Source organism: Carica papaya, chromosome 1 (assembly GCF_054855325.1).
Source record: "Carica papaya isolate Zhongbai chromosome 1, ASM5485532v1, whole genome shotgun sequence".
NCBI lineage: Eukaryota > Viridiplantae > Streptophyta > Magnoliopsida > Brassicales > Caricaceae > Carica > Carica papaya.
The window spans coordinates 19,607,077-19,634,057 of NC_142309.1; the positions used below are offsets into that span (position 1 = coordinate 19,607,077).

General features: G+C 38.2%; 2 protein-coding genes across 4 annotated transcripts; one reads left to right on the plus strand and one right to left on the minus strand.

The window, feature by feature from the left end:
- Positions 1–17,639: 17,639 nt before the first annotated feature.
- Positions 17,640–20,789, plus strand: LOC110809457 (Zinc finger (C3HC4-type RING finger) family protein). The gene is made up of 2 exons (XM_022035313.2): positions 17,640–18,510; positions 18,600–20,789. Exons 1-2 carry the CDS (start codon positions 18,142–18,144, stop codon positions 20,544–20,546), a joined length of 2,316 nt encoding a protein of 771 aa, XP_021891005.1. The 5' UTR covers positions 17,640–18,141; the 3' UTR covers positions 20,547–20,789.
- A 357-nt stretch (positions 20,790–21,146) lies between these two features.
- Positions 21,147–26,051, minus strand: LOC110825314 (glutamyl-tRNA reductase 1, chloroplastic-like). Of its 3 annotated transcripts, XR_015819707.1 has the most exons (5): positions 25,609–26,051; positions 24,181–24,422; positions 22,465–23,865; positions 22,064–22,102; positions 21,147–21,678 (listed from the first exon to the last, which is right to left on the minus strand). XR_015819707.1 is itself a non-coding variant. In XM_022055767.2 (3 exons), exons 1-3 carry the CDS (start codon positions 25,883–25,885, stop codon positions 22,735–22,737), a joined length of 1,650 nt encoding a protein of 549 aa, XP_021911459.2. In that variant the 5' UTR covers positions 25,886–26,051; the 3' UTR covers positions 22,349–22,734. The 3 variants fall into 3 exon arrangements, 1 of the variants encoding a protein (XP_021911459.2); XR_015819706.1 differs by lacking the exon at positions 22,064–22,102; XM_022055767.2 differs by lacking the exons at positions 21,147–21,678; positions 22,064–22,102 and having other exon boundaries at positions 22,349–23,865.
- Positions 26,052–26,981: the final 930 nt, after the last annotated feature.

Below are 26,981 nucleotides of genomic sequence, written 5' to 3' on the forward strand. Positions count from 1 at the left end.
GTTATCGGTGCGGGAACACTCAATATTTTGTGCAGGATTGCCCTTTGCCGAAGGAGCCGGGTAAACCGTGGGTTCAAGGACGGGTATTTCCCATGACAGTGCTAGAGGCAGCCGCCACTTTCGAAGTAATACAAGGTATACTTTACATTTCAAATATTCCTGCTAAAGTACTAATTGACCCTGGTGCCACACATTCATTTGTATCACCTAGGTTTGCATATAGAATAAGGATAGAACCTCGGGTGTTAGATCAGGTATTAGTAATATCTACGCCAACTAATGGCGCTTTACGTACTGATGTAATGTTTAATTCTTGTAAAGTAGAAATAGAGGGGAGAAAGTTAAAAGTAGATTTAATTTTGCTAGACATTAAAGACTTTGATGTAATACTGGGAATGGATTGGTTTGCTGCCCAACATGCCCATGTAGACTGTTTCCACAAAAGGGTAGTGTTTAAGATGCCTAACGAAGAACCTTTTTCTGTATGGGAAAAATCAATGAATAAGTGAGTTTTATATTAAAATGATGTGCTAGAAAGAATATATGTATGGATTACAATTTTATCTATGTCTTTGATGGGGAACGAGGGTAAGAAACTTACACTCCAGGAGATACCCGTGGTAAGAGATTTTCCAGACGTGTTTCCGGACGATCTTCCGGGACTGCCACCCAATAGAGAAGTTGAATTCACTATAGAACTCCAGCCCGGCACCCAGCCAATCTCCAAGGTTCCATACAGGATGGTGAGGTCAGAACTAATGGAGTTAAGTAGGCAGTTACAAGAGTTACTAGATAAGAAATTTATTCGGCCGAGCATGTCACCATGGGGACCGCCGATATTATTTGTTAAGAAAAAGGATGGAACTATGCGAATGTGCATTGATTATAGAGAACTGAACCAAGTGACAATAAAGAATAAGTATACGTTACCCAGGATCGACGATTTATTTGATCAGTTGCAAGGGGCACAAATATTTTCAAAAATAGATTTGTGTTCGGGGTATCATCAGCTACGGGTAAGAGCTGAAGACATTGTTAAGACAGCGTTCCGCACTAGGTATGGGCATTATGAATTTCTGGTGATGCCTTTTGGATTAACGAATGCTCTTGCAGTATTTATGGAATTGATGAATCGGGTGTTCAGACCCCTGCTGGATCGCTATGTCATTGTCTTCATAGATGACATATTGATTTATTCAAGGGATTCGGGGGAACATGCAGAATATCTAACTGCTGTGCTAGGGATGCTTCGGAAAGCTAAACTGTATGCAAAACTTAGTAAATGTGAGTTCTGGTTGGATCAAATAGCATTCTTAGGCCATATTATGTCGAGAGATGGGGTATCAGTGGACCCAGCGAAAATAGAAGCAGTGGTAAAGTGGGAAAGGCCAAAGACTGTAACAGAGATAAGGAGTTTTCTGGGTTTGGCAGAATATTACCGTCGGTTTGTGCGAGGGTTTTCGAGTATTGCGGCACCTCTTACCAAGTTAAAAAAAAAGAATGTGAAGTTTGAATGGGATGAAAAGTGTGAGGATAGCTTTCAAGAATTGAAACGCAGACTGACTACTACTCCAATATTGGCCATTCTGTCGGGAGAAGGTAATTTTACAGTTTATAGCGACGCATCTCATGTTGGATTGAGTTGTGTGTTAATGCAACAGGGGAAGGTTATAGCGTATGGGTCTCAACAATTAAGGACACACGAAAAGAATTATCCAACACATGATTTCGAGTTGGCTGCAGTGGTCTATGCTTTAAAACTGTGGCGACATTACTTATATGGGGAAACATTTGAAATTATACAGATCATAAAAGTTTACAGTACTTGTTCACACAACGGGAATTGAATATGCGGCAGAGGAGATGGATGGATCTGTTGAAAAATTTCGACTGTAGAATCAGATATCACCCCGGACGGGAAAATGTTGTGGCAGATGCTCTCAGTCGTAAGAGTACCAGGGTGCTATCTCATTTGATGGTGTCTGAGTGGTGTTTACGGGAAGCTATGCAAGATTATGTATTCAAGAGGGGGGACAATGGCAGATATGTGGCTAGTTTGAGGGCACAACCTACCTTGGTTTAGAAAATAAGAGAGGAACAGTTGGTGGACACCGAGATGCAGAGGATCCGGAAGGGGGTAGAATAGGGGACAATGAGAGATTTTAGGGTGAAAGATGATGGGATACTCAGATTTCAAACCAAAATGTGTGTTTCCAGTGATCGTACGATACGAGAAGAGATACTCAGTGAGGCACATGACACCAAATTTTCTATACACCTGGAAAGTACTAAGATGTACAAAAACCTACAGAAAAGTTTCTGGTGGAGGGGCATGAAGAGGGATGTGGCCGAGTATGTGTCAAAGTGCTTGATATGCCAGTAAGTCAAGGTGGAACATTAGAGGCCTGGGGGTTTGTTACAGCCCTTACCCATACCCGAGTGGAAGTGGGAACATGTCTCCATGGATTTTGTGACCGGGTTGCCAGGTAACCATAAGAAACATGATAGTATTTGGGTGGTAGTTGATCGTCTAACTAAATTTTCTCATTTCTTAACAATAAAAGTGACAGATTCAGTGGAGCAGTTGGCTAGACTGTATGTCAAGGAGGTAGTAAGGTTACACGGCATTCCCGTATCGATTATTTTTTATCGGGATTCTCAATTCACCTCCAGATTCTGGAGAGGATTGCAACAGGCTTTTGGTACTAAATTGAGCTTTAGCACAGCTTTTCACCTACAAACGGATGGACAGACGGAGAGGACGATACAAGTATTGGAGGATATATTGAGAGCCTGTGTCATCGACGTGGGAGGAGATTGGGAAGACATACTGCCTTAATAAAATTTACATACAATAATAGTTATCACGCCAGCATCAGAATGACTCCTTATGAAGCTCTGTATGGTCGACCCTGTAGGTCACCGATGTGTTGGAGCGAAGTGGGAGAAAGACAATTGTTGGGGCCAAAAATGGTAGAGGAAACTACGTCTAAAGTGCGGGTGATACGACATAATTTACAAGTTACTCAAAGTAGATAGAAGGGGTACGCAAACAATCGCAGGAGAAATTTAAGCTTTGAAGTAGGGGATCATGTATTCCTGAAAGTATCTCCCATGAAAGATTTATTGAGATTTGGGAAGAAAGGGAAGTTAACTCCCCGGTTCATAGGGCCATTTGAGATTTTGGAGAAGGTGGGGGTGGTTGCGTATAGGGTAGCGCTTCCTCCTCGGTATAGTGGGGTTCACAATGTGTTTCACATATCCCTACTACGGAAATATCACCCGGATCCCAATCACATTCTAAGGTATGAATCGTTACCATTGAAGAAGGAGTTGTCTTATGAAGAGGAGCCAATTCGGGTTCTCGAGCGACAAGAAAGGAAATTGAGAAGCAGAGTGATACCTATAGTGAAGATACAGTGGAGACATCATGCCACGGAGGAGGCAACCTGGGAACGGGAGGACGAGATGGGATGAAATTATCCGAGATTGTTTGGAGGTAAGATAACAAAATTTGAGGGACCAAATTTTTTTTTTAGGGGGGAAGTATATATAGTGATTGGAAAAAATAAAAAATAAAAAAATAAAATAAAAAATAGAGAAAACGACACTGTTTTAAAGAGGGAGAAAACGACGTCATTTTAGAAGGTGGAAAACAATGTCGTTTTGAGTAAGCTGGTAAAATATAAATAGGGGTCGGGAAAGGGAAGAAAAAGGGAGGAGAAGAAAAGAAAAAAAAAGGAGAAAAGTAGAGAAGGAAGAGAGCTGGAAGGAGGAAAGAAGGTTCCAGAAAAAGAGAGAGGGAAGTCGGAGCGGAGAGGAGCGAGAAGGGAGAGAGAAGAAGGCCACGGACGGTGACGGTGATATCGGCAAAAGGAAGGAAGATGGAAATGGGAGGTACGGTAAAAATTTTGGTTGCGTAGGTGTTGTGTGAGTTTTAAAATTGTTTGCAGGTTGTGAAGGCCAGGTAGTCTGTATGTAGCGTGACAAAGTTTAGAGGTGGAGGTAGGCAGTGGAGTGTATGACTGAATGGCAAAAACATTCGCGGAGGAGGCCGTGGGAAGGGAGAGGATGGCGACGTTGGGGCGTACGGGAAATCCGTGGGAAAGAGTGGAGGTTGTGTGAGGAGAGTGTGAGCACAGAGGGAAGGCCACTGAGGGGAAGAGTGAGTGAGGAATTTGGTGTGTGTGGGGGATCCGAGATGACAAGGAGAGTTGTGTGCGTGAGCGGAGGTGCGGAGGGAGTCGCGAGCGGAAGGAGAAAGAAGAATGTCTTCGGTGAGTGTCCAGTAAGAGGGGTGAGTGTAGTGATGGTGACGGTGTGAGTTGGGATGCTTCGAACAGCCTCTGGAGAGGCAGAAGAATAAGGGAAGCGGGGCGTGAGGGCTGTGAGGGAGAGGGGAGTTCCGGACTGTGCGATGGAGGGGACTATGATATAGGAATCAGTGTGTATGAAGGGATTCGGGTGAGGAAAGAGGCGTATTATAACAGTGGGGAGAGGTAGGTTTGGAGGGGGCAGAGAGTGTAGTTGCTTGAGATTGGGATGGCACATGAGGGGATTGTAGAGTGTGGTTTAGGATAGGAGAGTAGGGGCGTGTTGATAGTTGTGTAGTGTGAGTGTGTGGAGGGGAATAGATTGGTATAACTGCTGTAAATTTAGAGGTTGGCGAGGGAACCTTGCCGGCGTATGCGTGCAATGGTACTTATATGTGTGTGTGGCCTAATAAGGTCGAGAGGTAGAGGAGTGAGTATGGGTCGCCAATGTTGGTGACGTGAGATAATGGTACCTGTATGTGTGTGTGGCCTAATAAGGTCGAGAGGTAGAGGAGTGAGTATGAGTCGTCGATGTTGGTGACGTGAGATAATGGTACTTGTGTGTGTGTGGCCTAATAAGGTCGAGAGGTAGAGGAATGAGTACGAGTCGCTGATGTTGGTGACGTGAGATAATGGTACTTGTGTGTGTGTGGCCTAATAAGGTCGAGAGGTAGAGGAGTGAGTATGGGTCGCCGATGTTAGTGACGTGAGGTAATGGTGTATTTGTGTGTGTGTGTGGCCTGTTGGGGTCGAGATGTGTAGGTGTGAGTATAAGTTGCCGATGTTGGTGACGTGAGAGATAATGGTGTCTGTGTATGTGTGTGGCTCATTAGGGTCGAGGGGTAGAGAATTGAGTATGGGTAGCCGATACTGGTGATGAAAGTGAACAGGGGTGCTCAGGGTGTGGCCAGGGGGGCCCACATTTAATATGCAATATGAATAGTCTACCAGGATAAGTGAGGTTGGTGTTGTACTAGGACAGTGTTAGGGCAGGATGTAAGTGGTATAGATAGGGTACCTATGGGAGTACTGGATTTGTTGTTTTGTGTGTGTTATTGATAACCAGAACTGGTCCTTTGGTGTAAGTTATTGACGGCTAGTTGTAGGGAAGTTCTATGGTATAACTTGGGTTGTGTAGGAGAAATGCATATAGATATTACTGAATTTCTTGTCACTACATACTATACCTGCAACTTGATTTTTATCATATTGAGTTATGTGAGCTCACTTCTTATCATTAACAGATGAAGTAGGGATGGAGCCGGGATCTGAGTTGCTGGTTACGGAGCCTAATCTTTAGCGCCATAGGGCACGAATTTTTCTTGTGGCGGGTTGTAGTCTGTAAAAGTTTATTTTAGTATGGATACTGATTGCTGGAGATGTATGATATAGTTTTGTCATGTGATGTATATGTAGAATTGTAAGTTTACATTAGGTTTGAACAATGAACTGTGGACGAGTTTTTTTTTATGTGTGATTAAATTGGCATGAGATTTACGTGTTAAGTCATGAGATTGTTTTATCTTACACCGTTGAAAAAAAAAAAGGGGCATTACAGGTTAAAACTTATTAAACTTACCATGCATTAGATGTGAAAACATGTATGTATGTATGTATGCATGTGTGTGTGTGTGTTTAATAAATGCGATTTTGTTAGAGAGAAAAAGTATAGGTCTTAAAACAAATCTCTAATACCATGAATTTAGTTCTTAAGTTTCATAATGGTTGACAAAAACTTCAGGGTTAGTACAAATGAATTATTAATTAAAAAGAAAGAAGAGAGGTGTGTGTATTAATATATATATATATAATTAGTCAATGTCATAATTATTATTTATTTGGTATGTGGTGTTTCTTTTCTTTCAATATATATATATATATATATATATAATATAATAATTATAGAAACGAGAATTAAATATTAGTTATTGCCTTACATCGAGTTTTAATTTATTATTATTAAGTAAATTTAAGTATCATAAAATATTTATTTTATTTAAAAATATAATAAGTTATTAAAATTTTAATTATAATTTATAATTTTATTTAAATTAACTTATATTAAAGGATTAGTTAGAGCTAGATATTAAATTAATTCATGGTGGGTGGTATAATGAAATTTAAATTTTAAACTAATTTCCACTTATCATCGTCCAACGCACAATGCTTATCAGTGCGTCACCTCTGACTAATTATGATTAGTTATATATTTAATATGTAAATTATATATTTTACGAAAATATTTAAGAGGGAAGGCAAATAACAATATGCACGAACATAAGCTTGGGGCAGTGTCATCTCCATCGATATGAAATAATTTATAAGTAATCACTAAATTATAAATATATATTTATATATTTGTTGAGAAATGTATATATATATATGTGTGTGTGTGTGTGTGTGTGTAAGAACCTTGAGATAGGCTTTCTATTTTTGGTCAATAAAAAAACATTCCACATGACTTGTTTCTCAGTTGATCACGGTGCCATTGCATAGTCTAAGTAATTGGTCATATATTTGGCTAATAAATGTAGTATGTATATATGTTGACTATGGATTTGACCTTTAATTAAAATTGTCGCCTTCTATTCTATTTTAATCACCAGGGGAGATGTCCTTAAACTATGTAATATACATGCTGCTGATGGTTTTTATGGAAATAAATCATAATTAATAAGCTTTATACGCCAAATATTTATATTTATATTTATATATATAATTTAATGATAACATGAAGGAAAAGAATACATACAAGAATGTAGATGCTTTTACATATATTATGATCAATTATTTACTTCCACCTTTTAGTATAGGTTCTAATTATCTCTACTCTTTTAAAGGATAATATAAAAAATTTTGTCTTCAATTTTGATTCTCATTTATGTTTTGAATAATTATAATATATATATATATATATATATTTAGACTAATTTAGGAATTAAATTTTTTAATTGAACGTACGTTTAAATTCTTAAACCAAATGATGACACATAAATTAAAATTAATTTAATTTTGTAGAGGAATATTAGTTTGTAGTGACTGTTTCATAAAGCATCACCTGGGTAATGTTAGTGGCCACCAATAGATATTAGTAAAATCTGTATTTAATTTTCATAAATTATTAGAATAATTAATAAAACAGGTAAATAATAAGAAACTTCTGTACTTTTTATTTTATTTTTAATTATAATAAAGTATATATCAAATTAAAATATTAAGGATAGTGAATTGATGAAAGCTCAACCTTATGATATTAATCATATAAATATTATTTTCATATATATATATATATATATATAGAGATTAACACGTTGCAATACTTATTGAAATTTATATATAAAATTATGGAGTAAATTAGTTAATTTATTTTTCAAATTACAATTCACGTTACTCGCAACAAAATTTATATCTAATTTGCGTTGACAACTATATACATAAAAATACATGATTTGGTTAATATATACCTTTCAGAAACAATTATAATAATTAACAATCATGCAAGTCATATATGTATATAATTAAGTAAATAATTGAAGGTTGTTAGTCATGGTATCAGTTTATGGTTCAAGACATGTGCTTTATTAAATATCAGCATCTCAACAACCAGCCGGAAGAGAAGGTTTCATTTTCAGCCTCATCAAATCTTATTATTTTAAACTAAATTTTTAACGAATCAATTATAAGTTACTTAATTATTATTTTGATTAATTACCTCAATAATTAATCTTATGGTGTGTATCGTTTAATCAATCATGAGGATTCTGAATTAAATAAATATAAAACTTGCATGCAACTTGGGTCATATTAAAATTAGATTTTGAAATATTATATGTTAGATTGGAGGATTTGGCCACATGTCACCCTGCAGATCCTCCATTTTTGCCTTCCTCCCTCACATGTTCATTAATAATTACGTATGGATTATTATTTATTTGTTAATTAATTAATTATTTTCCCGACCTCTAAATTATTGATATGCTTTTATTTGACCTAAAATAATATTGTTTATAAGTTGAAAATTTTAGAAATTTAACTAAAAAAGACACAGCAAATATAGAATTGCATTTTTTTTTTCAAAAAAATTAAAATTAAAATTCTTTCCATTTTTATTATAATTTTTAAATTATTGAGTTATATAAGCAAAATAAAACCGGATCATACACTCTCCACATTCACATGGTCAAGAATATGATTGACTTTTAAATAATCGAATTAGTTTTTGTTAGTTTAACTTCTTTATAATGATTATAAAATATAAAGAATATGCACATGATCATTAATAATATGTGTAGCTTGATTATACACACACAGATACATGGGAGTATGTATTGAAATGCCCAAATTAGAAGCAAGTGATGGGATCTATTCTGTTCAATTCCCATATGGGGTGTGGAATTTGGTCATGTTGCTGTGTGGGGAATTTTTGGATGTTAAATCAAGTAAGTTTCTTTTGTGGGTAGAGTTCAGTCGTTTAAAACTATATACATATATATATATATACATATACACACATACATATACATATATGCTTCATCTTTATTTTTATATTTGCTTTTAGGTCAAGAGGGTATGATGGGTTTGCTCACGTTTGTTAGTTTTTGTACTTAATTTTTGTTCTTTATTATGTCTTGATTTTGTTCATAGTCAAAAAATAGCATATTTAAATAATAATATATAAAATAATATTTGATCCTCCCAAATATTTTAAAATAAAATTTCGTCATAATTTAATTAATTTTATTACATAATGAATAGAATAATAATTATTAGTATGTATCGTATTTATTATAATTTAAATAAAAAATGACAAGCTATATCTTGAAGCTTTTGATCGGAGAGTATGGAACGTGTTTAAAAACAGATGCATCTGTCTCTTCTAAAACCAAGCTAATTAATTAATGATTAGAATATATATATATATATATATATATATACAAATATTATTTGCAATTTTCAAGAAATATACCGTGTAAATTAAAATACTTTGCTGAAAATTAGTTGTAGACTTCAAAATTAACTAATATTAAAATTTAAAAATTGGTCAAATAAAAAAAAAGGACAAAATAACCTTGCAAACAAAAATAAATAATAAACAAATAAAGGATGGTCTTGATCCTCAATCATTATTTATTGTTTTCTTCTTGTATTTTTTTACACAATATATACAATATATAATGCACAAGAACGAATAATTAATATCTTATACATACAAAAAAAATTTAAAAAAATTAATTTATAGGGTCATTATGATTTATGGTAGAGACAAGTTCATGACCAAAGGGGAGAAACATCAAAATAATGAATTAATGACATTTTCATTGTGGGGCATCTAATTAAGACAAATAATGAAAAAGGTCCTAATAACAAGTTAATTAAGGATAAGTAATTGTTACAAAATTGTAACGATGTCGAAAATTTTAAAGAAAATAAATTATAAATCACGTGTAGAAGTGAAATAATTAGTTAACGTTTACATTTTTTACACAATAACTTAAAATACCAAATAGTGCTACAAGAATTATCATTTTGAAAGAAATACAAAAAAAATTAAAGAAATAAACGAAAAATACATAAAATTAACATTCTACTCGCAACTTTTTTGTGGATCAGACTTTAGATCCTGATCCTCTTGATATAAAATGATTAATAAAAGAATAAGGTACACTTGCCTAGTAAGAATATTATACTACTCACCGACACAAAAATGAAGATTGGTAGAAAAATCAAAACAGCTAATAGAACTCTTAATTAAACAATTTCATTTATCATAACAAAATCGGTTACCGTCTATTTACTGTAGCTGTAACGGCCCCGGAAATATTAAAATGAAATGAGTATTTAAATATATCGAATGCGGAAGCGAGATCAAAATTTCAGTTAACATCCCTTACACGAAAAACCAAACAAACGTACTTAAAATATAAAAGGTTAAACTAACTAAGAAAGAAAACTCGAAAATAAACTATGCGTATGACTACAGAGTCTCTAGGCATCCCCTTCGTCGTCCTCCTACGGAACGGGCTCGGGAACCATGTCTTCCTGATCTGAAATGGTTAATTAAGGAGTGAGCTACACTAGCCCAGTAAGAACATCACGATATCTCACCGTCACGGAGATAAAGGTGGGTAGAAAACCACAAAAAGACCAATGGAGCATAATTTACAACAAAACTTTTTATCAATAATAAAACTTTTACCATCCACTTACCTTGGTGGAATTTATGAAAACAATATGAGAAAAACAATAACATTATCATAATCATTGAATAATCTAAGATGTAAAACATAACACTTATCACGCCTCTTGTAATTCAATCATTGTACAACATATTTTTTTTTTTTTTCATTTACCAGCCTACTAGTATCCGTGGGGGTCCATAGGGGTTCCGCTATCCGTTAACCTTTAACATTCATAATCAGTTTCCAGGGCCGTCCCCATACCCCGTCCGGTATGGGCGCCAAAACCATGAACCTCAATACCCCGTCCGGTATGAGGGTGAAACGGGCCGTCCCCATACCCCGTCCGGTATGGGCGCCAAAACCATAAACCTCAATACCCCGTCCGGTATGAGGGTGAAACGGGCCGTCCCCATACCCCGTCCAGTATGGGCGCCAAAACCATAAGATCTCCATACCCCGTCCGGCATGTGATACCACAATCCCGGTAGGGTTCCCTACGGACCCGGTCCGTCCACCATCTCCCAGGATATCTAGTCAGGCTGACCCCCATAATACAATTATCAGTCTACACAATCTTTCATTTTCCTTTTCCTCAATCAGCATCATCAATTCACATTTAAACAAGCAAATCGTAATTCATACCAAACAGACAACATACAGTATCAGTTTTTCAGTCATTCAACCCATAATTAATAAAAACGTAGTACATGCACACAAATCTGTAAAATGAACACATCAAACCTCATTTTGCATTTAAAGCTGTAAACAGGCCAAATAACAGTAAATCATCAATCACACTAGACTCGGGCTCCATTAGCAACCTTAAGCAATTTCACACATGCGTTAATTCAAGAAATACCGTTTTATCATTTTGAACTTTAATACCGTGATAGGAAATAGGGTGAGGGGTCCTTACTTGTTTTCGGGATCCGAATACGATTCACAGTGCGCCTGCAGGCTGTCCATAATTTTCCCTGAATTTTTCCCGGGGAACTGAAACACACTAACAGTACCTGCACGTGTTCCAAAAAAAATCCAAATTAGGCCCAGGGCCTCTTTCGGCCCAAATCGCAACTCCGGCACGGCGGCTTCGCCGTGCTCCGGCGACGGCGCCGCCGCTGGCGGCGGCGAGTCGCCTCGGGTTGACTGTTTTCGGCCGAATTCGGCCACTCTCGCATTGGTCCTTGTCAGAAAACAACCCTAGGGCCCTCGGGGGGCCAAAAAATCACGGAAAAACGGAGCTTACCGGCGGCGGCGCTCTCGGGTGCAGCGGCTCTCCGGCGAGGTTCGTGTTTTGGTGATTCGGCTCCGGTCAACCTGTAGAGAAAAGAATGGTGATCACGGTGATATAAAAATTGCATCGAACGGAGGCCGGGAAGGGCCTCGTCGGAGAAAAAAACTAAGAGGGGGCGCGGCGACGCCGCTGGGCTTCGGCCGCGTATTCCGGCCGTTTGGCCGGGATTTCGGCATCGATTTGGCCATAGGAGGAATCAACGGGGAAAAACGAGTCGGGGGTATGAAATTTACCTCGATCGGCGGTCGGAAATTTCCCCGGTGCGGCGGCGAGTGGCGGCGGGTGGCGGCGGTCGGCCTCTGGTTCGTCTTCTCCGGCGAGCGGCTGGCGGCTAGGGTTTTTGGTCTGGTGTGGGGGTTCTATTTATAACCCCTTGCCTTTTGATCACAGCCGTTCATTTCGTTTTAATCTGGGCCGTTCGTTTTTGATTGAATCTGGGCCGTCCGTGCGTTTGAATCTGGGCCGTCCGATCGCGCGATTGATCTGGGCCGTCGGATCGCACCCACGCGGATCACCAACGTGGCTCCTTTCGGAGTGACGCGATCTTGCCACGTGGCAGACCCTGGTTGGCCGGGACTGCTGACCGGGCCTGCTGACGTGGCCCCCTTTTTTTTTTTTTTTTTTTTTTTCCTCCTCCTTTCCGGGTGCTACAGTAGCAAGATTTACAAAAACAATATATAAAGTCAATAACATAACATATACCATAATTTCATATTCAATTAACCAGAATAACAATTTTTCCTTTTTATCAGCCTACTAATATCCATGAGGGTTAATAGGGATATATCCCCACAACGTGGGAACTCTTTCCTTTAACATTTTCGAGTAACGGGCCGTCGTCATACCCTATCCGATATGAGTGTCAAATTACAAAACCTTAATACTCCGTCCGGTATAAGGGTGAAATGAGCCGTCCCCATACTCCGTTCGGTATGAGTACTAAATTACTAAGTCTCGATACCCCGTCTGTTATGAGCCAATGTTCATGGTAGGGTTCTCTATGCACATGATCTGTCCACCATCTCGCAGGATATCCAGTAAGGCTGACGTTTCATCCATTCACTTAATCACACAGTTCTCCATATACCTTTAATCTTTAGTTTTCCAATTCAACCGTAATCACATAAAACAAACGATACATGTATTCAAAACTATAAAATCGATCAATCAGATACTATCATGCATTTAAACTGTAAAATCAATCAATAAAATCAATAGTGAATAATTTTCGATTCTAACTTCATTAGTAACCTGTAATTAATTATGGATATTTTCTAAATTGCATAAAACACCATATTTATTGTTAATTTAACTTCAATTCTATAACAGAGAATATAGTGAGGGATTCTTACCCAAATTGATAACCGAAATGCTAAACTTGTTGACTGCACCAACTGGCGGTCCCGAAGTTCCCTAAATTTTTCTTTGGGAATCACAAAGTGCTACAAGTACCTACAAATATCCCAAAAAACTCAAAATCAATGTCGGAGTCCCTTTTAGCCAATTTCAAAATTTCAGTACAGCAGTAATTTGCCTCGGGTCGGCTGTTTTTGCCTGATTTTGCATCAACCGCTGCGATAAAACACGTTAAAGGGCATCGGTTGGCCGAAAAAAAATAAAAAATCGAAACTCACCGGTGGCGGGTTCTCCGATGCGGCAGCTCCGCTGGCTCACATTTGCAGTTGTGTGTTTTGCTTCGGTCAACCTGTAGAGAATGAAACGGTGATTACAACGATGGAAGAATTATGCAGGACGAAAATCGGGAATGGCCTCATAGGAGGCAGTTTTTGCAATTTCCTGCGGCGGCACTGCGGGGCTTTGCCCGCAGTTTTCGGTCAATCTATCGATTTTTTTTTGCTTCGATTTGGCAATGTGGGTGTTTAAAATTGAATTCCGAACAAACGAAGAAATTTTTACCTCTTTTGGCAGTCAGAAGTGGCTCCGAAGCGGTGGGTGGCAGCGGCTTCCCTTCCAGCGACTGGGTATTCTTCTTCGGCGAAGGTGTCTGACGGTTAGAATTATAGTTTGTTGTAAAGAGGGTTATTTATATCTATTCCCTTTTAATATGGGCCGTCCATCGTATTTAATCTGGACCGTCCGATCGCGATTAAATAAGAAGCATATCTGAACTATTGATCGCGTTTAAATCTGACCGTCCGATCATGTTTGTGAAGGGGACGAATTTGGGTCGTCTGTGTGTGCAGGAGCAGATTTGGGTCGTTCGATCGCAGACACACAGATCGCTAGTGTAGCCTCCCGCGTGACACTGCGTCAGCGTCTGTTGTCACGCGGTGCGTTCTGGTTCGTCAGGGCTGCTGACTGAGCATCTTACGTGGCACAACTTTTTTAAATTACGTTTTGACCTCCCGATTTTTTATTTTTCTTTCAAAAATACCCCTAAAACTCAAATTTTCACCCATTTTTCTTAAAATTATTTTCAATTTCATCATTCAACTATTTTTCTTTATTTTTACATTAATTTAAAATTAAAAAATATAAAAACTTATGTTTATAAATTAGTTTTAAATACATTAAAATTAATTGGGCATTACAAAAATAATATAAAACTATATTTTATATTCTATATTTTACATTTAAATTAATTTATTATGCACGACATATTTATATCTATAAATTGTATTTAAATTTATAAAAAAAAAAGAGTAAAATATATAATTAGTGTTCTTATAAAATAAAATAGAAAATTGGCAATATATTATAAAAATATATGTCTTATATTTTATAAGCTAAATTCATAATAAGAGATTGATAGAATTTGAGTCAAAGAAGTAGACGTGATCCGACGTGGTAGTAGGACAAAGAAGGAGTGGAGGGGTGACATGGGCATTCCACATGGTGTGCTGGCACCACATGGCAGGTTAAGTGGGGTCCACAAGTTTAAAAATTAAAAATTAACTAAAAAAGCCACAAAACAGCAGTTAACTACCTCGGTACTCTCAGTGTGTATATGTAGTACTATATCATTAAATGTGTTGACTATTAAAACATACATAAAGTCTTTATTACCAAACAACCCTCTACGTCCATATCAAAACTCATCCATATCATATCACGTACACACACACACACACACACACACACACAGCCTATACGTCTATTGCATTTCTTTTTACCGTTATGTATTTGTCTGTATAAATATAAATGTTTTATACACCTCGACTTTAGCATTATAGTTTATTTTTAAAATATAGTGAGTTATAATCTATTTTACATCATAATATCAAATATATGGGTTCTCATAATTCAAGCATGTCCCCACAAATCTATACAAAAAATAATAATTATTATTATTATTATTTTTTCTGATTTCGTCCATTTAGAAAAACCAATATATATTAGAAATATATAAAGTGGGGTATATAACTTTAATGTGCGATGAACATATACTGTATATATATATTAGTTATCATTAGGTTTGCTAATGTATGATTCATAAGCCAAAGTTAGAAAATCATGCGGGTTAACAAATTTGGAAGATTTCTATGAATTTCAGAGAATAGCTAGTTGTTGTAATATATGTGATATATAAAATTCAATTTTACATTTATATTATTTAATATATGTATATATAAATTAATTAAATAACTAATTTAATTCCAATTTATAATTTCTTGTAAGGTTATTAAAATAATACATATGTTGCTAAATTTTTCAACATAAATAGATATCTACGTAGAACTATATTTTTTTATTCTAAAAGTAATAAAATATTATGCTAGCTAAACTATTACTTAATTCAATAATCAATTAGTTAAATTATAGTATCATATAGCTTGTATAGAGCATGTGTGTGTGTGTGTATATATATAAACATATATCGTGTATATAAATATGTTTATCCTCAAAACCAAGGTTGATTATTAGAAGATTATGACAGTAAAAGGGGCACAGATATATATATATATATATATGTAATGTAGTATGTTTGTATAATATAATATTGAAAAAGCTGAAAGCTAAGTGTAGGCCGTGTTGTCTCTGTTGAAAAGCTTGCAATGAAATTTGGCTGATTAGGTCCCTAAAGTCAACCTCACCACGTAACTTTGGTAAAACACCACTAAACTAAACCTAACTCACACATAAACAAGTAATCAACAAATTAATTAATTAATATTTAAAATAATTAATTACTTCAAATTCAACAAATTACCTACTTATTAACTTTCCAGTCTTTCTCTAGAAGAAAATCAAAGAGACGAGTAAAAGAAAGTGGCTTTACTTTTTGCCTAACCCCCTCATTAAATTAAATGATTAGGTTGAGATTGGATCGTATAAAAATAATAATAATTTTAATATTTCCCGGGGGAGAGAGATGGGAGTTGACATTTGACAAGCGTCCAGTTCATCAACTGTGATTCCCCATGCATGACGGCAGTAACGTCAGCACATTACTTTGATTAACTAACGGCGTTAAGATGGAAATTATGGAAAGGAGTGAGGGACCCACGCGAGTTGCGGGAATTATTGACTGTTGATTGAACTCATCGCTGTCACGTACACCCTCTCTCTCTCTCTCTCTCTCTCTCTCTCTGTGTGCGGGTGATGGTAGCGTTAGCTCTGCTCTTTTTGGGAAGGTACAAAAACAACAAAAAAAAAGAAACAAAAAAACAACCGTGATGGTGATTTTACTGTTGCTGAATTTAATTTACTGTGACTGGTTAATTTTGGAGTGTGGTTCTTTTCCAGATTTGTAAATCAATTCATTAAAATGAAAAATATTGAATTTTACTATTTTGTACTCAATTATTGAAGTTTAAAAATGAAAAAATTAATTAAATTTTACATTAATAATGACCCAAAAGTTTAGGAAATTTGCCCTTTTTCTTTGGTTGGATTGGACTTGGGAAGAACGAACGAGAACATAAAAACCTAAAGAGGGACCCTGTACACGGTGGTCTCCGAACGACTGACACCCCTAGCATGGCCCCTGAGACTCCAGAGATCTTTTTTCTTTCTTTCTTTTTTATAAAAATTTAATCGACAATATCAATTGCATTTATTTTCTTTCATTTTTCTACAGTGATCCGGTATTTAATTCTCCAAGATATGCAAAGCTGTAATCTGACATGTTTTTTTTTTTTTTTTTTTTTTTTTTTTTACTTTTAACTTTTTTACTTTTTAAACTTCCCCGATAAATTTACTATTACCTTAGCCTGCCATCCTAGGTTCCCTCCTACTTTGGTAAATAAATTTTGCAGCGCATGCAAAGTTTTGATTTTCTATAAGACAAAAGACAATATCCATCCCACTTACAATTTTTACAGAAATTCTCGTACTGTTTTCGTGATTCTAGATCATCATGACCCAATTATCAACTAAATTGTCAAACTGATCGACGGCTGAGATTGCTCGGACCAGCTCATTCTGAAGTACGCTCTTAGCGGGCGATCATTACCCACTTACGATTTCCATTTGCGGATCATGCACGAGCTGTGCCCCTGATCGTACTCGCATGAGAGGGCGGTACGTGATAGTGAAGGAGTTATAAGTTACTCAGTCAGTATAGTCACGTGAAGGAAGTGAACTACACGCGGAGATCCAGAGCGTGGAGAATTTTGCCCACAAATTGCATGGAGCATATAGAAGGTATGTATGGTAATATTCAAGTTTAACAGGTCGGTGGCCATAACGGAGATAACACAGAGAGCAACGGGGGGACCCCTTCCCGTTGACCGGTTGTCTACTCATAAACCCACACGTGGCGGTTACCTTGGTCAAATCCTTACCAACCATTTCCGACGAATATATTGTGATAAACCCACACGTGGCGGTTACCTTGGTAAAGTCCTCATTAACCATTCCCGACGAATATATGTGTATATATTTATACATTGGGACCAAGAAAAGGGGGATCCCTGTGTAACATATAGCACACGGAGATAGAGAAGCAAAGTAGATCTCGAGCTTTTTAGTTTTGTGAATTTTCTTTGCGGAAATCAAAAGAAAAATGGAAATTTGAGAAGAAAAAGGAAGTAGAAATCAGAAAGGAGCTTTCCCTTACAGTTTTCTTTTTTTTTTTTTCTCTGCGGATTGGTTGCATATGTACATATATAATCTTTATAATCTCTATCTTCAGTGTCTACTTTGTCTCTTTGCTTTACAGCATTTGATCCCATGCTTGTATCTTTGTAACCGATCATACCCTTTTGTCCTCTGTGCCAGCCATATGATCAGATCGACATTAAACAAGGATTCTTTTTCTCTTTATCCTGTTGTTGATTAATGTGGACAAGAGAAAGAAAGCCGTAAAGAGGTATATTAGAGGTGAAAAGGATAGGGGAAAAAGGAAGACAGAAGGTTCATGCTTGTTCTAGGATTCTGGGTTTTTTGAGAAATGGGTACTGGTTGGAGAAGGGCATTTTGCACGACGATTCCTCGAGAACGAGAAACAACGATGGGGGAAAAGCAACAACGCAGTCCTTGTACGAGTCCAAGCCCAAGGAGCTGTGCGAAGCTTGGTTTTCTCTCCGGTGGAAGCAATCCTTCCACTCCACGATTGCAGTGTCAACCGGCGTCGAGCCCGAGCCTACGCTGCCGTACTGCTAGTTCCGGCGAAGCACTGGCCACAAATGACCTCCCCAGAAACCAATGCAAAACCACCCCCAAGGCATCCAAGAGCCCCAGACCAGTACTGGGTTCAAACCCGTCCTCACCTCGATCCCCTCTCAAGCTCTCTCTTTTTAAGAACAGCTTCAAGTTCAGGGTAAGAACCATTATGGGTTTTCTCTTTAGTTGACTGGGTTAAAATTATTTGGTAAGTGATTTTCATTTCTTCTTTTTGGGTTACTGTAGAGTAGCTGCGGGATATGCTTGAATAGCGTGAAGACAGGTCAGGGCACGGCCATTTACACAGCTGAATGCTCGCATGCCTTTCACTTTCCGTGCATAGCAGATCATGTCCGGAAGCATGGCACCCTGGTCTGTCCCGTCTGTAATACTACCTGGAAAGACGTCCCTCTCCTTGCCGCCCACAAAAATCTTGCCACCCAAGATTCCCAACCCTGTCAAGACGACTCTGGTTTAGTCCACAACAATCCAATTAATTCAAAAGTTGAAGACAAGAGAGTTATTGAATCTTCGCCTAGAGCAGCCAACAGGCGAGATTCTAAACAGCCACCTATGCCTAGCCCATCCGATTTGAGAATCTACGACGATGACGAGCCGTTGCTATCACCGACTGCTGGTGCTCGCTTTGTCCCCATTCCTGAAGCGGACGAGAATGGCGACGAGGAGGATGAAAACGACGACGTAGAGGAGTTCCAAGGATTCTTTGTCACTCCTAATAATTCGTCATCTACCAAATCTGATGAGCTCCCCCTCAATGGTCGATGTTCACGAAACGTTCAGGTCAGACTCATGCCGGAATCCGCTGTTATATCGGTTGGCCGTGGCTACGAAACTTATGCTGTCGCATTGAGGGTGAAGGCGCCGCCACCGCCGCCACCAACAACGGGAAGAGGCAGCAATACGACGCCGGTTTTTGACCCTTCACTTCGGGCGCCAATTGATTTGGTGACTGTACTCGACGTGAGTGGGAGTATGACCGGAGCCAAGCTTCAGATGCTGAAACGTGCCATGCGGTTGGTTATTTCGGCGCTCGGCTCGTCTGATCGGCTCTCCATTGTGGCTTTCTCGGCTACGGCTAAGAGATTGTTGCCTCTCAGGAGAATGACAGCTCAGGGCCAGCGCGCGGCTAAGCGCATTGTCGACCGGCTCGTTTGCGGTCAAGGGACCAGCGTTGGTGATGCTTTGAAGAAGGCCGCTAAGGTGCTCGAAGATCGGAGGGAGAGAAATCCCGTCGCCAGTATAATGCTTTTATCTGACGGTCAGGATGAAAGGGTCCAGGCTAATGCGGGTAATCAACGGCACAGTTCAAGCCACGCGTCCTCCACTCGATTTGCTCACATAGAGATCCCAGTACATTCTTTCGGTTTTGGAAGAAGCGGGGGCTACAGCCACGAGCCGGCTGAGGACGCGTTTGCCAAATGCGTAGGTGGATTACTGAGCGTAGTCGTACAAGATTTGAGAATTCAGCTCAGCTTTTCGTCGGCTTCCTCTCAAGCCCAGATATCAGCCGTCTATTCATGCAACGGACGGCCAACGGCGTTCAACTCGGGATCCGTTCGTCTCGGCGATCTATACGCCGAGGAAGAGAGGGAGCTGCTGGTTGAGCTACGGGTCCCAGAATTAGCGGTTGGGTCCCACCACGTGATGTCCGTTCGATGCCTCTACAAGGACCCCGCTACACAGGAGGTGATATATGGCAGAGATCAGCCTTTGTTGGTTCCCCGGCCCCACACCGTACGATCATCATTGCCCAAGATCGAACGGCTCAGGAATCTTTTCTTCACGACTCGAGCAATAGCTGAGTCGCGGAGATTGTCAGAACACGGCGATTTCACCAGCGCGCACCACTTAATGGCGTCGGCTCGAGCCTTGCTAGTGCAATCGGGGTCAGCCGCAGCTGAGGAGTACGTGAGGGCGCTGGAGGCCGAGTTGGCGGAACTTCACTGGAAGAGGCAACAACTGATAGAGCAGCATCAGCGAATGGTGGTGATGCAACGGAGGAGAGGGAGCGAGAGGGAGAAGGAGGTGATGGTGTTGATGGACGAGAATGGTGAGCCGCTTACGCCGACATCGGCTTGGAGAGCGGCGGAGAAGCTGGCTAAGGTAGCCATGATGAAGAAGTCGTTGAACAAAGTCAGCGATCTGCACGGCTTCGAAAATGCAAGATTTTGATTGGATATTATTATTCAACCTAGGAAAGAAAAATAGAGATGGGGCTTAAAAGTGAATGAAAAAAATATGGGGACAAGCTGGGGAGCAGACGGCGCGGGCCTTTCTGCGGAAAATGACGAAAGAAATGGCCCACAGAAGAATTGATTGAGTTATGGTGCATTTTTTTTTTTTTGTTTTTGTTTTTGTTTTCGTCTGATTATGATTCGGAAGCTCAATATATTTTAGAGATTATATTTGCAGGGATTTTTGATTTGGTGAGATAGAGAAATGAAGGTGTAAATTTAATGAAAGTGGGTTTTTTTTTTTTTTAATTATTTGTGGGTTAAATAACGTTAAGAAATTTAAAGTAAGAAAAGAATTGGTGAAATTATAAAAATGGGAGAAATTAAAGTGAAAGGAAAAGGACAAAAATTGGGGGGTAGGTGTGTGGTAGGAGGATAATTAGAAATGATGATGAGGTTTTTGATTACTTCCCTCTCCTTGTACGCACTACTTTTTCTTTTTTTTAAAAAAAAAAAAAATAACCTAATAACTAATGTTACAAAAATATTTACTCTCCTGTTTCTGTAAGAATCAAACTTTTCAATAGAAATAGACAAATAACACTTAAACCTACAAAAATTGAACATTCAACAAAAAATTTAGGAAAAGACAATCCCAGATATCACATATTAAACGAATAGTAAATTAGTGGACGCCCTCCTCTTTTCACTGGTCTTCGGATTCTCCCTAGCCCACACCACATGGCACTCCAAAACAAATCATTCGAATTAAAATTTACATGCCAAAGAAAAGAAATATTCCTACTCCAATTAGTTTTTATGAATTCAGATTCTAATTTCTAGTCTAATTTAAAACCTTCAGACATTGTTCATGGCTACTCCCATCCGGCTTTGCATAGATTGACAGCTTTTCCAAAATATTGATGATGGGATAAATAATTGTTGTGAGTAGCTACCTACCTGGCTCTTGTCTGTTTGGTAATTAACAGCAATCTCACAATTCACATGATTTGTGTTTGTGACTTCAACAATCCACTTGCTACTTTTTATCATTGCACATTCAACACCAGCACCAGTTTCAGTTTGAACACTGAAAATGGATCTTCAGGCTTCCAAGGATCAGAGATACTCTGCACAATACATCAAATTTAAACAGTACAAAAAATTAATCTTCTTATAAAAATATAATTTCATCTTCAGAGTCTACAGTATTACTGTATTCTATTTGTACGGGGACTCATTCAAAAATAATTTCTAAATAATAAGGGTTTGACAATAACAGCTCCACCATCTACTGAAACAGGAATCCTGTCTTTTGTATTTGTATCATTTATAGTTCACTAAACAAGTCTTAAAATTTAAAAGGTTACGGAGTCATGCATGCCTAAAATCATCTAGAAAAAAATTAATCCGTGTAAACCCAACCTAAACATTCTTTGATTGACGGGTCAAGAAGCATATCATTGAGTTACATGATTACAGAAAAGTACCTACAATTATCAAAAAGAAACTTACCTTTGCAAGGGCCATGAATACTGCAGGATTGTCGAGAGGCTGCAAGAGAGAAAAGTTTAAAAAAAAAACAGAAAGGGACAAAAAATTACTATCGTCTCCAATCTTTCCTTTTCCTCATTCTTTTTTTATGGCTCCAAAGGATTTGTGAAGGTTTGAACTCTCACTTTTAGCAGAGAGGGGACAAGGTAGCCAACTCAGCTAGGAAACGAATAATGAACAACCCCCGAATATATTCCACAATGAACAACAGTTTCCCACAGGAAAGAACACTAAAGGAAATCAAAATTCTCTGAAATATACTATTTATATTAAATGACAAGCAAAGTAATTACAAAGATTAACAGTATTTCCTGATACATACCCTACATTACAGGGCAAATCGGTACAGAGATTAAGCTCACCTCATAATACCTCGGCCGTGCTCTACTAATCAACATGTTTGTTTTGATACAGGAAGGAATGCAACCGGAAGTTAGCCAAAAGTGTCTTGCACCAATAAATGAATTTGGGATATCTCCCAAGGGAAGGGACCCTACTACACAGTGATACTATTCAAACTCATATCCCGAAAAAGGACCAGCACTCTGACTAGATGAGGAAGTTTTCCTCTTATTCAATTATGAGGGAAGTAAATTTAAGTGTTGTCAAACTGATTTTTCTACCCGAGCTTTTTATTTTTGATTCTGCCCCACCTTCGCCCGAAGCTTTTCCTCTAGAATGGCTAAATCTGTCTCGAGTCCATACATTCTGTTAAGAGCATGCATGTTCTCAAGGGTCTCAGTTAGAGTCCGGCTATCACTGCCGTCGCATCTCAGGTGCTGCATTGGACCATGAAGAAGCTTGTTCACAATGCCGCGGCTAAGGTCATCAACAGCTCTTCTTGTTTTCTTAGAGATGTCGTCCCCCATTTTTGATAAGCATTTCTCCAGCTCAGCTACTCTGATTCTCTCTGCATAAGCCCTCAATTTCTTGATAGTGGGAACTGTCTCCAGTGAATCTCTCCAAGCCTCAAACTGTTTTGATTCCTCAGCAATAATGGCTTGAGCTTCCATGGCCTTTCGGAGCCGGTCCTCTTTATTGGCAGCCACGACCTCCTTAAGGTCATCTACATTATAGACTCGTGTAGCTTCAAGGTCTGTCACACACGAGCCCACATTCCGTGGAACGGATATATCAATGAAGAGCCTCAGACCTCCAACTTCTGAACCAACAGGGGGAAGATCCTTGACATGATCCTTTAAGAATAAAGGGGTTTCTGATGCTGTACTGGTAAAAACCACATCAGCTTCAGCAGCACAGGCTAGCATGTCTTCTAGGGATCTGTAAATGATCTCAATATCGTTGAACTCCTCGCGGATTGCTGCAACCCTTTCTTCACTTCTGTTTACGACCACCATCTTCGTGCACCCCTTAGCAACCAAGTGCTTTATCACAAGCTTCCCCATCTTTCCTGCACCAATCACCAAAATCCTCACAGAAGCATGTGAAGATTCAGGAAGTTTCATCATTGCAAGTTCAACAGCTGCTGAACTAACAGAAACAGCCCCAGCAGCAATATTTGTTTCAGTCCTAACACGCTTTCCAACAGTTATTGCATGCTTGAAAAGTCCACTAATGTTCCTCCCAAAGCCATTGACTCCTTGCCCAAGTTTTACAACTTGTTTAACCTGAGCAAGGATTTGACCTTCTCCTAGGACAAGGGAGTCAAGACCTGCTGAGACTTCAAAAATATGCTGTGTGGCATCTTTGTTATGCAGTAAAAATCGGTGCTGACAAATCTCAGAAACTGGGATACCACTTGTCTGGGAGAAAAGAACGGGAGATGTTAGTTACTACCACCAAAGAGCCTAAATTAATGCAGGAAACTTATTCAAATATGAAGGTGAAAAATAATGAATGTGGAGGGAAAAAAAGAAAACTGAAACTTTTGGCTTGACTTTCATATGTTTGGAATTCAAAATAAAATTAAAAATTGTCATGGGACATGTTAGGAAAACTGCAAAATCTGAAGAACATATCTCCCATTGGCAGCTAAAGAAACCTCAAGGTCCCCCCATGTGATCCGCATTCCCAACTTTGGTGAGAAAACAAAACGCATCAGGATGTGAAAAAAGTACCTTCGACATCCATTCAGTCACTTCTTTGACTCCACGATGCTGAGAAAGAGCCAAAACATATATCTCCATTCTGTTGCAGGTGCTAAGAACAGCAGCCTCCTCTATATGGTTCAAACTACATAACTCCCCAATGGCTCGAGGCCATTCTGCTTCAGGGATGGCAAGTTTTTCACGCATTTCAACAGGGGCAGTATGAACACTAAGCCCAATTACCACGATGCTGCTTCTTTCCTTTGTGTATCCTAATACAAGGCAATGATGAGATCATCAGTATATTGCTAACAGACGTTTGTATTTTCACCAAAAACTTATTTATAACTTTTCATAAATTATTGAGATAACCAGAAGCATCTTATTTTTTTTGCGACAACAGCATCTGGGGATTTAAATCTGTAGTTCAGAAATAAATTGGCGGCCGGTAATGAGGACTCTAATATACTCAACAATACAGGTGAGGCATTTCTTAATAGATAAAATCCAAAGGGTCGAGGCTACCAACTTGGCATGTAGCACCATAATATCAGCCGCTAGATTAAACTAGTCTGCAAAGCAGAGAATTCTTAAAGCCATTCTTGGACTTCCACTCAAATCCATGTTGTCTGTCATATTTAGAGGCTACTGTTACTTATGGTTTGCAGAAAAAGATGACTCCCAAGGTATGTCTGTTACCTGTGGGTTACGGGCTGCTTTTTAACTATCCAAATACCCAATTATATGTGCGATAATCTAACAGCAAGCATGTTTTTCAGGTGCTTCTGTAATAAAAGATCTGACAGGACAAAATTGATAGTTTTCTTTACATGCAGGCTTCCCTAAGCTATTTTGAAGTTACTCAGCATAGAGAAAATTCAGCACGCAGAGAGGAACAACTGAACTGATGCTGAAAATCAATTTTATAGGAAATGGGGAGTACAAAAAGTATGAAAGACAATATTTTCATAGAGAATAAAAATCTCATTCGTCTTTTATAAGAAGCTGCAAAGCTTTGAAGTTCAGGTGTAAAACAAATCCCTCGAAGGAATTGAGCAAAAGACTAATCTTCCAATAGTTACAGCAAACCCTGGCTACTAGATATGATTCTTCTTTTCAATTGAACTTGTCGTTACGGTTTGAACATTCAATTTGGGTTACCCTTTTCTCCTTTAAATCATCATAGTCAGCCATTAAAAACTTGACTACGGAAAAGTCAAAACCCTTTCCTAACGAGACAACCGCAAACTGCGAATAAAAATAGCAGATGCACATGACTCACTTCCAAAACCGGACTGTTCACAATTAAACAAAAGCATTGACCGAAAATAACAATTATTCTCAAAATCAAAATCCAAGACAACATCACACACAAAACTAGCCAAAAATCCAAAGCTAAAGCCAATCAATTAATCACGACGAAGAAAGAAAATGAGTAGATAAAAAAGAGAAACGCACTGTCAGCGGCGGATGTCTTGAGCTGCTCGAGCGCAGAGACGCTGGATGCTTTGGCAGCATCGAGTCGGTCGGCACCAATCGAAGCATCCGATGTGGAGACCTCGCATCTCACTCTCTGAACGAGGAGTCTCCTGTTCCTGTTTGGTCTGCAAGAGACTCGAACATTTTGAGGTGCCAAATGCGTCAATGGCGAAGGCGTCGATGAGGAAGGATTCAACAACAAGGTCTCCAATTTAGCACCGGCAAACGCGGAGGCGAAACCAGTGGAAACAGCCATGAAGGTCTGTACGGAATTCAATAAGAACTTCTTCGCCCAAAACCCTAGCCCTCAACTCAAGTCCAGGAGAAAAGGAGAGAGGAGAGAGACCTAGAGATAGGGAGAAGAAGGTTTTGTGGCGTGTGGTGGCTTCGTTTTGTTTGTTTAAAAGAGTTCCAATTGTTGAAAAGGAATGAAGGTAGTTGAGTGTAAAAGAATTGACCAAAGGGGTTTGGGGAGGCGTTTGGAAACGCGGATAATTGTAGCCGGATTAGGAAGGGTTCCGCTTTTATTTTGTTCTGAATTCTGATTGGCGGTTGGATCGCGCGTTCTATCCACACACCCTTCCATACCTGTGTCTTTTATATTTCATTGGGTCCCACAGCCTTGGGAAATCAATAATTGTATTGAATCTAAAAAATAGGGAAAATGATAATTTTCCCTAATTATTATTATATTATGATCTTATAATTTTTTTACTTTTTATTCTTTTTCAATCTTAATTTATTACACTTAAAAATTTTTAGGTGTATATATTTTATAAATTACATACATTTTATTTTTATTTGTTGATAAATACCACAAATTATTATTGATATTTTTTATATTTGAATAAATGATTGTAGTGTCACATCGTGGCCCTGTGTTCTCCACGGGATCAACTAAATTCATGATGTATAAAATACACACATATATAGATAGATATATGCAAAACAGGAGAACTTGAATACATATATGTATATATATATATGTTTCATTAAAAAATAATTGAAAAATTATACAGAAAATCAGATTGTGAAAGAAAAAGATAAAAGAGTGAAGATGGTTTGTGATGGAGATTGGCTACTAAGATTTCATAGTCTCTATCTGCCACAAACCTCATTTAGAAAGGCTTCCACAATATCATTTCCTCTCACCTTGACATCCCAATACCACTATATACTTTCAATAATTTTTTTTAATACAATATTTATATATTTTAATAATACAAATATTTATAAACTAACAAAAAATGTGAATAATATTTTTTTCACTAAATTATTTTTTTAATAAAAAAAATATGTAATAAAAGAGTTTGACTCGAATTTACAAAGTATAACTAAAATTAATTATGAAA